The sequence below is a fragment of the Triticum aestivum genome, chromosome 5B (assembly GCF_018294505.1).
Source record: "Triticum aestivum cultivar Chinese Spring chromosome 5B, IWGSC CS RefSeq v2.1, whole genome shotgun sequence".
Lineage (NCBI taxonomy): Eukaryota > Viridiplantae > Streptophyta > Magnoliopsida > Poales > Poaceae > Triticum > Triticum aestivum.
In genome coordinates, this window is record NC_057807.1 from 138,380,082 (window position 1) to 138,390,604 (window position 10,523).

Sequence of the window (10,523 nt, forward strand, 5' to 3'; positions counted from 1 at the left end):
TTGAATACATCTTGTAGTTGATGCTAGTTGGTTTATTTGGTGGAAGATCATATGTCCAGATCCATTATGCTATTCAATAACCCTATGATCTTGGACATGAATATGATGTGTGAGTAGTTACTTTTGTTCTTGAGGACATGGGAGAAGTCTTGTCATAAGTACTCATCTGATTTGGTATTCGTTCGATATTTTGATGATATGTATGTTGTTGATTCCCTTAGTGGTTATGTGAACATCGACTACATGACACTTCACCATCTTTGGGCCTAAAGGATTGCATTGTGGAGTAGTAATTAGATGATGGGTTGCTAGAGTGACAGAAGTTTAAACCCTAGTTTATGCGCTATTCCGTAAGGGGCTGATTTGAATCCATATGTTTAATGTTATGGTTAGATTTACCTTAATTCTTATTTCATAGTTGCGGATGCTTGCGACAGGGGTTAATCATAAGTGGGGGGCTTGTTCAAGTAAGAACAACACCCAAGCACCGGTCCACCCACATATCAAATTATTAAAGTAGTGAACGTGAATCAAACGAACATGATGAAAATGACAAGATGAGATTCCCGTGTGTCCTCAAGAATGCCTAGCTTATTATAAGAGATTGTTCCGACCTGTCCTTTGCAACTAAAAGGATAAGCTACCTTGCAACACCGTAGTTACTACTGCTACTTGTCACTTGTTACAAATTATCTTGCTACCAAACTACTCGTTACTGATAATTTTAGTGCTTGCAGAAAATACCTTGTCGAAAACCGTTTGTCAGTTCCTTCTGCTCATCATTGGGTTTGACACTCTTAATTATTGAAAGGACTGTGATTGATCCCCTGTATTTGTGGGTCATCACTAACCCACACCACCTCAACCCCCACTGAAGAGAACCACCGGTCATCACCAACCTATGTCAAGTTTCACATATCCCTCGAACCACCCGACCGAGCCCGAACAACATGTTACATATTTTTTGCACTAAAATAGGCTTTCAATCTCTAACATCTTATGTTGTGGCATCTCCAACAGGTGAGTGAAGTGTTCCATTAGACTTCAGCTCCACCTTCAATATGATTCCATGGTGGTTGTACGTGCCACTCTGTGCCCGTCAACTTTAAGCTCTCATGTGTACATCATCTCGAATCAACCCGCGCCATCGCCATGATTCAGTGCACAAGCCCTCAGGCATGCGCCATATGTTTCCACGCTGATAAGTTGGTTAATCACTCTCCTATGTCATTGTCATCAATATCACCATCATCTTTTATTTTAACCGTCATGCATGTCAATATGCTAGACTGTCCAAGCTATCCATCCTATATGTCTAACACTAGTTGAACTTGTCCAACTGCAACCATGCACCACACCACACCATGTCAACCCAACACACCATCATGCATTGCTCAACATCTGTGTAGAACATGATCCTTTGCTCGGCGTCTTTGTAGAACACGATCCTTTTTGATACGCTCCAGGCTCCGAAATCATCTTCCATGAATTCTCATCCGTGATATTTCCATATCAGCAAGCTTGAATTTTCGTAGTCGAGAAGCATCTCTATTGTTCCAATACATTTTTAGTCTTGTTTGCATGGTTTTCCTACTTAATCATTTTATCTTGACTCAATCATTCCCTACTCCATTTATAACCCTCTAATTTTTTGTTTGGTGGGAAAAGCATGATATTATCATCATGTAGTTTTATAGTAATAAATGCCATAAGAATACAAGAGTCTTATAAACCAACAAAATCAGAAAAGGGAAGGAAAGCTAAATGTTTGCCGTGCAATGCTCTAGATTGGAGAAGGATGTTTTTCCTTGAAAAATGTCAGTTTTCATTGAGAATGGAGGTCCTAGAAGCTATCAGCTATGTAAATTCTTGAACTACTACTTCCAATCATATGTTTTTGTTTGTTTGTTTTCTTCTAGGTTCGGCCAAACCCACTGGGAGTTGCGGGGTCCATGCGTGACGTCAGGCTCTACCATTGTAGCTATTAGAAGCTGATTTCTCCATCATAAAGTTGTTGCTCTTGGTTCCTTTCATTGGGTTTCTAGCCTCGGTGTTAATCAACCCTCCCGTAATATGTCGCCAGTTAGTACTTTAGCCCTCACCATGAATTACCTTTTTCATGGCATCAATTACATGAGCATGAATAAAAAGCACAAGAAATTATTCTCTTCGTGACTTACATGACCATGGATATATGCACCTTAAATTAATCTTTTCAATACATCATTCATATGACTAAAGGTTGTATCTACATAGAAAGAACTGAATACCAAGAACCCGTAGTGTGGTGTTTTTTGAGAGAAAATACTATAATGTATGTTGGATGTCTCTACTTGTGAGAAAGATACAAAGAATAATACGTATGTAGACATGGAAGATCTTCGCCACTTAACATGGCCAATCAATTTGTTGTTAAACGTTGACTTCCACTATCCTAATACTCCTCTAAGAGCGTTTATAGCCGGACTTAACAAATATGCCCCCCTAAACACCCACGGACGCGCCCGATCAGTGACTGAGCGTGTCCATTTTGAACCTCTATTTGTCCGTCCATGCAGCCATACTCCTCATTTTCTCCTTTATATGTCCATTCACGTGCGTGTGATTGGTGGAGATGAAGAGAAAGAGAGAAAAGAATAAATAAACAAAGATAAAATGCAGTCTGGGATGGGACGCGTCCTACGTGGCGGACTGACCGGCAAATCCGTGAGTCCTCATATTCTCCCTACATTTGTCCTCAGTATGAGGGTTCGAGGACAGTCTGGACGTATAGGGATGATGTGAGGGGTCCGGTTGGATCACTTTTTCCCTTCTCTCTCCTGTCTGGTCACCGACCAGTCGCGTCCACGAACGTTTGAGGGGGATTTGAGGAACCTGGTTGTAGATTCTCTAACATTTTGCCCATATGGTATGGTGCTCCTGTAATTTTTTTACATGGCAATGTGCAGTTTTCGTAGCCCACATTCTTCTTTATTTATATTCATTAGATATTTCTTGCTTATTTTTCTATGCTCCAAATCTTCTTGCTAGGTTTTGACGCTCTTAGGAATAATTCAAAAGGTATTCCTTGTTATGTTTTTCAAGGACCTCATCATGCCTAGCGGGGTGCGGCCCTAGACGGCCTTGCGTTCAGCGGAGATCGGAATCGGGACGGTGGTCCCGGGACTTTTTGGTGGTGGCTTCGCTGCGGTGGCTGCGAGGGTAGGCCGGCTGCTGCCTATGGATCCAAGCAGCGATGGCCGCGGCGACATCTGCGCCGGTGGTTGAAGAATCAAAGACGGAGATGTCATCCATGGCAGCGGCAGTCACTTGCGATTCGACTCTTCCCTGATTTGAAATAGAATACAACATATCAGGGGTACTACGTGGCCACGGGTGCAGCTGGACAACTGAAGGGATTCATTTTCCCAAGCTTGTCATCAGCTAATGGCAAGGACGGCATGGGCCTGCCAGAGGGGCCCTTAACATGGGTTTTGGCGGTGCTTGGCAGTCGTGTCATCGCCCGACGGCAAGCTCATATGAGCACAACTTTGGTCGCGTTGATCAACCATGCGCGTGAGCAGTGGTTGGAAAGCCCAACAATCAGGTTGAAGACATTCTGAGATGTCATGTTCCATGGTCCTCATGCACGAGATGCATATTCGTTGCCGAGTGGTCTGGGCGGCATTGTCAAGGACAAAAGGAATGAAGGTGGTGGTCAAGCGGATGCGACATAACATTGTGCCTGTGTTTTGGGGGTGCTAATTCAATATCAGGACTGGAGTTTCAGGGTGAAAACCCTTGGTGTGACCTTCGTTGGTCATACCTGCAATGGCGGTGTTTTGACATCGTTACCTTGTTGAAGTCATGGCATAAAATTTTGCTCAGCTCTGCTCTCATGGTGAAAACACAAGATTTAGTCTTTGATTAAATCCGGCAACGGTGACACTTATGCGTCCTTATCTTTCTGAAGACGTTGCTTTTGGAGAACCTTCTCGCATCATGTGTGTTGTCATGGTAGTGGTTGATGTTGCTGTTGGTTACTGCGTGCCTTAGATCTTGGTTTCTTCTTTCTTTCTTTTGTTCTTGTTTTATTTTTTGGCTTTGTGAATCCTCAATGCCTTGACTTGATCGCCGCATTGTGTTGTTGCAGAGGCCAGGTGTACTTGATATCGTCTTGATATTAATATATTACCCTTTGTCGATTTTTTTTGATTCATTTTAGAATTTATTGGTCCTATTTTATCGTAAATCACTCCAATGCATACTTACAATCAACTTCTCTGATTTAGTGATATTAGATTTTTTTGGGGGGGGGGGGGGGGGCGGGGGGGGGGGGGGGGGTATGATTACGACCAATTAACTGATTCACTGAATTTTCCATTTTGTAACTATGGATATCTGGACAACATATGTTTTTTTCTTGGGAAGGATCACCATTCCAACTACGGTTTTATGCTCTTCTCATACCCTTCGTATTTTGGAAATTGTGTGTGGTTCGTGATTCTTTGTTTTGCTAGACAGTTTGATTGTCATGTATGTTAAAATTATTTGACTGTCTTGGGACTAGAATGACCCCGACTTTATTTTGCCTCAAATTTTAAATGATATGGCCATTGTTTAATGAATAAAGTTTTGATGATAAAAATAAATAAATTATTTGATTGTCTGATTCTCTTCTTTTCGATAAATTTCAAAGCAACAGGCCTTGACATCTCTTACTCTGATGATATCTTCCATTTGTATCTTTGCAGGGGCATCTCACTTTCTTGTTGCATGTTGATTTCTGAGTCAAATTCCTTACTCAGTGCCACAATTTCATCTATAGGCATATACGAAATACATGTTTATGTTCCACAAGGAATTCATTCTTACGGTATCTTTATCTTCCACTTTCGGTCATGTTTTAGACCATCAATTTTAGGGTTGACGTGAATATCAAATGCAAACGGAATCCAAAAATTTATGTGTGTTTCTCTATCTTCTAAAATTCTAAGCTCCTAGGAATGATGGCACTCCATCGGGGCTTTGGGTCACTAGTATGCCCATCTGGAAGGGAGTGAATCATTATTGTGTGTCGCGTTTGGGTCAACTCCCAATTGAACATGGCACACATATGTTGTTTTCTGTGTTAAAAATAAGAATAGCACAACCACACATATAAGAACTTAGTTCACCTCGAACATAACATACTGCTTCCACTTCCATCATATAAAAGTGAAGCAAAAAAAAAACATTGATGTAATTAAAAGCCAGTCCAACTCAGATGAAACACACAATGAAGCAACCGACAGACTGCATAAAAAAGGCTTAATGTGACAAAGCGCGTGTCACCTCCAATAATCCCTGATGAACGAGCAGACTCGAGCCTCTTTGTACACCTTCCCTGGCTTGCATAAGTAGCCCTGCTCCGGAGCACAATGTAAGTCACTGGAGCAGACGCAGAGTCCTTCGATGGCGCAACTCTTTTTGATGATGTTGGGAGTTTCATTGATACCGAGTACTTGGTCAGTCCACTCATTGGAGAAGAGCCCGGCGGGGTCGTACCTATTTTTCACTTTAAGGAACTCATGAGCTTTCGGGTACTTTGCGATGACACCATCGTAGGCAAAGTTGCGGTTCTTGCCCCAATGCGGGAGGCCGCTGTACTTGCGTAGCGCCATCTGCTCAATCTCGTCCACCACGTCGGCGTGCACACGCGGCATGCCATTTGTGTGGCTCCGGTAGTAGATGATGTCGAAGTCGACCGAGTCCTTCTTTTTACCAAGATAAGCCGATGACGCCTTGACGTACCGCATGACCACGCCCACCTTGGAGTCGAGGGCAGCACAAAACATGTCCGGGTTGCGGTCGCGGAGACGTTGCATGTCAACAACGAACGCCCGTGCCTTGGAGAGTGTGACGCTGAAGCCGGAGTTGTAGTAGAAGGAGCCTCGGATGCGTGGGTCCCAAGCGCAGGAGGTGAGGAGGCCATCCTCTGGGCTGCTGAGGGGTATGATTACGACCAATTAACTGATTCACTGAATTTTCCATTTTGTAACTATGGATATCTGGACAACATATGTTTTTTTCTTGGGAAGGATCACCATTCCAACTACGGTTTTATGCTCTTCTCATACCCTTCGTATTTTGGAAATTGTGTGTGGTTCGTGATTCTTTGTTTTGCTAGACAGTTTGATTGTCATGTATGTTAAAATTATTTGACTGTCTTGGGACTAGAATGACCCCGACTTTATTTTGCCTCAAATTTTAAATGATATGGCCATTGTTTAATGAATAAAGTTTTGATGATAAAAATAAATAAATTATTTGATTGTCTGATTCTCTTCTTTTCGATAAATTTCAAAGCAACAGGCCTTGACATCTCTTACTCTGATGATATCTTCCATTTGTATCTTTGCAGGGGCATCTCACTTTCTTGTTGCATGTTGATTTCTGAGTCAAATTCCTTACTCAGTGCCACAATTTCATCTATAGGCATATACGAAATACATGTTTATGTTCCACAAGGAATTCATTCTTACGGTATCTTTATCTTCCACTTTCGGTCATGTTTTAGACCATCAATTTTAGGGTTGACGTGAATATCAAATGCAAACGGAATCCAAAAATTTATGTGTGTTTCTCTATCTTCTAAAATTCTAAGCTCCTAGGAATGATGGCACTCCATCGGGGCTTTGGGTCACTAGTATGCCCATCTGGAAGGGAGTGAATCATTATTGTGTGTCGCGTTTGGGTCAACTCCCAATTGAACATGGCACACATATGTTGTTTTCTGTGTTAAAAATAAGAATAGCACAACCACACATATAAGAACTTAGTTCACCTCGAACATAACATACTGCTTCCACTTCCATCATATAAAAGTGAAGCAAAAAAAAACATTGATGTAATTAAAAGCCAGTCCAACTCAGATGAAACACACAATGAAGCAACCGACAGACTGCATAAAAAAGGCTTAATGTGACAAAGCGCGTGTCACCTCTAATAATCCCTGATGAACGAGCAGACTCGAGCCTCTTTGTACACCTTCCCTGGCTTGCATAAGTAGCCCTGCTCCGGAGCACAATGTAAGTCACTGGAGCAGACGCAGAGTCCTTCGATGGCGCAACTCTTTTTGATGATGTTGGGAGTTTCATTGATACCGAGTACTTGGTCAGTCCACTCATTGGAGAAGAGCCCGGCGGGGTCGTACCTATTTTTCACTTTAAGGAACTCATGAGCTTTCGGGTACTTTGCGATGACACCATCGTAGGCAAAGTTGCGGTTCTTGCCCCAATGCGGGAGGCCGCTGTACTTGCGTAGCGCCATCTGCTCAATCTCGTCCACCACGTCGGCGTGCACACGCGGCATGCCATTTGTGTGGCTCCGGTAGTAGATGATGTCGAAGTCGACCGAGTCCTTCTTTTTACCAAGATAAGCCGATGACGCCTTGACGTACCGCATGACCACGCCCACCTTGGAGTCGAGGGCAGCACAAAACATGTCCGGGTTGCGGTCGCGGAGACGTTGCATGTCAACAACGAACGCCCGTGCCTTGGAGAGTGTGACGCTGAAGCCGGAGTTGTAGTAGAAGGAGCCTCGGATGCGTGGGTCCCAAGCGCAGGAGGTGAGGAGGCCATCCTCTGGGCTGCTGAGGCATGTGCCAGACGCCTGGACGCGGTGTTGGTACCCCACCACCGGGTATCTTGTGAAAGAGACGCCGTCGTTCGTGAAACCGTAGGACCGTTGCTCGAAGGCGGCCGCTTGCTGCTGCGCCGCCGTGCATCGGGCTGTGTCAGTGCCGTTCTCCTGCAGGCGCTCCTCGGCGACTCTCGCATCGATGAGCCTGCGGGTGGGACTGGCGCGAAAAAGGAGCAAGTCATTCAGGCCATTGCCTGGGGTCGAGACGTCGACGCGGTCGTCTTGGCGGTAGATCACCTTGCGCTGATACGGTAGCCACGTCATGTCGCCAAACTCGTGGAGGTGGCCCCACACGGCCACCTTCTCCGCCATGTCCGAGTCGTCGCGCTGCACCATCGTCACCGACCGCTTGAACAACGGCTGCATGGTCAGAGTTACCTGAGAGACGACACCGAGAACGCCAAGGGAGACCTTAACGGCATCCAGGTCTGGGTGATCGGAACCTAGCTCCCTCACTACGGCGAACCCCTGGCTCGCCGGCGCCGGAGTTACGATCCTCAGCCCGACCACGTACTCGTGCACGGCGCCTCCCTTTCCCCACAGCGAGCTCCCGTGCGCTCCCGTCGCCAACATGCCCCCGATGGTCAGGCCGTACCAGTACGGTGAGTGAGGCAGGGACAGCCCTGCCGCGGCAGCGGCCTCGATCAGGTCCCGAAGGACCATGCCGCTCTCCACCGTCATGAGCCGTTTCGCGACGTCGATGCATACCGTCCGGTTGAGCCGCGCCGTGCTTACGAGTGTACCTTCGTCGCCGCCGGGGCACGCCAGCTTGGGAATGCTGTGTGAGTGCTTGGTGGCCACCTTCACCTTCTGTTTTGTGGACACCACGGCTGCCACGGCCGCGACGAGCTCCTGCTCGGTCCCCGGGTAGGTGACCTTGGCCGCACGGCAGATGGTACGGTCCGTGAAGGAGCCCGTACGTGTTGGTGATGGTGCAGTTGGCCGTGCCATGGGTGCAGACCACCGGATCCGGTGGAGGGCTGCAGCCGGCGAGCTGGACGAGGACTCCAAGGGAGAGAAGCACCAGCAAGCTTTCCATTGCTATTTTTTGCCCGTGTGACATTGACATTGTTTTGTCTTGACTGGTTGTAGCAAATACAGACAAGCTAGGCCTTAAATAGGCGTAAGGTCAAGGTCTCGGCATGGTGGGCAGCTTGGGGGAAAAAAATTCCTATACGACCCGGTCATATCTGTGTAGGCATGCACGTTGGAGACTTCATCGAGTATCTGATCTGCCTATCTGTCATATAAAACTTGCACGTTTTAGCGTGAGTGAGTTCAACAAGTTAACCGACAGATCTAAAAGTAGCTAGCAAGTGCATGCGTGGACTAATGACACGAAATAGTAGACCATAGTTGGAGGCCCTGAAGTTGCAACACCATAAATCTTGAGCGAACAGCGTGGACAACAGTTTCCATCAAGCAAAATAGCAAAAGCAATACACTGTCTAGTGTCTAGTTTTATCAAAATGCCCTGTTCGAAATTTGCCTCTACATCAGAAAAATTAGTCAGCAGGATTGCCTAAGGGAGAAGGGATTGTATGGCTAAAAACTTCGTCACCAACGTTATCCTCTAGGTCGGCTGTCCTTTTCTTGGTTGTTGCAAGTCAAGGCTTTCGAATCAAAGAGGCGAAAAGTTTAGTCAGCTAGTATCTGTTAGCGTGATTTTGCGTTTCCATCCATCTGGCTGAAAGCTACTTCTGCCATTATTCGTGTTAACTATGGCACGTATTGATCTACATGCATGTTTTCCGGACGACTAACATGCAAACTTACAGAGTCAATCCTTATCCAATAAGGAGGCTTTCTTAAGGTTAGCTAGGTTTGACCTCGTATGGCTTCGGTGATTGACAAGGATCGCTCTTGGGTTTGATCCCTCCGTTCAACTTTGCGTATATACTAGTGCACCATGCGTTGTCGGTGCATTAGGCCCCTTCCAATGCTTCAACTTGGACCGGTGCTAAGCTTATTATATAGACAAAATTCAGACGTGGCAGGTTAATAATGAGGAGAGAGAGCGAATTGATAACCCCACGAAAAAATGACTCCAAGCACACGACCCTAGGCGAAAACGCACTTAATTGGATCCCATGCAAAGCACCGTATCGTTTCTTCTCTTCTTAATTTGCTAAATTAGTGACCGTTGTTTATCAAGCAGATGAAAGGCCAAGCTTCTCGCGTGAACTTTTTTAGTAAATGACAAAGAATATTAACATGGTTATTACCTTGTAGATGGGATATACCCAAAATGGGCAACGTTTGTGAAGACAATATCAATGCCACAAACAGAGCAACACAAGTTATTTGATGCACATCAGGAAGGGGCAAGCAAGGACGTGGTCGATTCTCTATCCTACATCGTCATGTATGTTTGTATGACCGGGGTGATATTCAAAATGTCATGCTATCTTGCATCATTCTTCAGGATATGATAGTCGAGGATGAAAAAGAAGATGCGGCTAATATTCCTGATTTGAACGAGGAGGCGCGTACATCCATTGTCCTACCATCAATATTCACATATGGCGACATACAAGCATTTACCCAGGTGCTACAAAGGGATGCGAGAATCCCAGATCGCGCGACTCATAAATCACTCAAGACTGATTTGGTAAAGCATATTTGGATAAAGTTTGGGCCAAAATAGATTATGATCGTCAGTTACTTTAGACATATTATTGGCATTTGGCAGTTTATGTATGGACTCAGGTCAAATATATTTTCATGTGTTTTACTTAAAAATATTATTTGCTTAATATCTGATAGAAATAGGCCAGAAAGTTACATACTACAAAAGATTCTATGACTAATTAAACGAAGAGAGTTTAGCTACAGGAAGCTAAGCACATGTGCATTGGGGA

At 45.0% G+C, this 10,523-nt stretch overlaps 1 protein-coding gene and 1 pseudogene across 1 annotated transcript; both read right to left on the reverse strand.

Annotated features, from left to right (window-relative positions):
- Nucleotides 1-5,309: 5,309 nt before the first annotated feature.
- Nucleotides 5,310-6,460, reverse strand: LOC123114704 (probable truncated L-gulonolactone oxidase 7, mitochondrial). Its single transcript, XM_044536139.1, has 2 exons — nt 6,351-6,460; nt 5,310-5,964 (listed from the first exon to the last, which is right to left on the reverse strand). Exons 1-2 carry the CDS (start codon nt 6,458-6,460, stop codon nt 5,310-5,312), a joined length of 765 nt encoding a protein of 254 aa, XP_044392074.1.
- A 306-nt stretch (nt 6,461-6,766) lies between these two features.
- On the reverse strand, nt 6,767-8,725 carry LOC123115854 (L-gulonolactone oxidase 2-like; annotated as a pseudogene).
- Between the last annotated feature and the right edge of the window lie 1,798 nt (nt 8,726-10,523).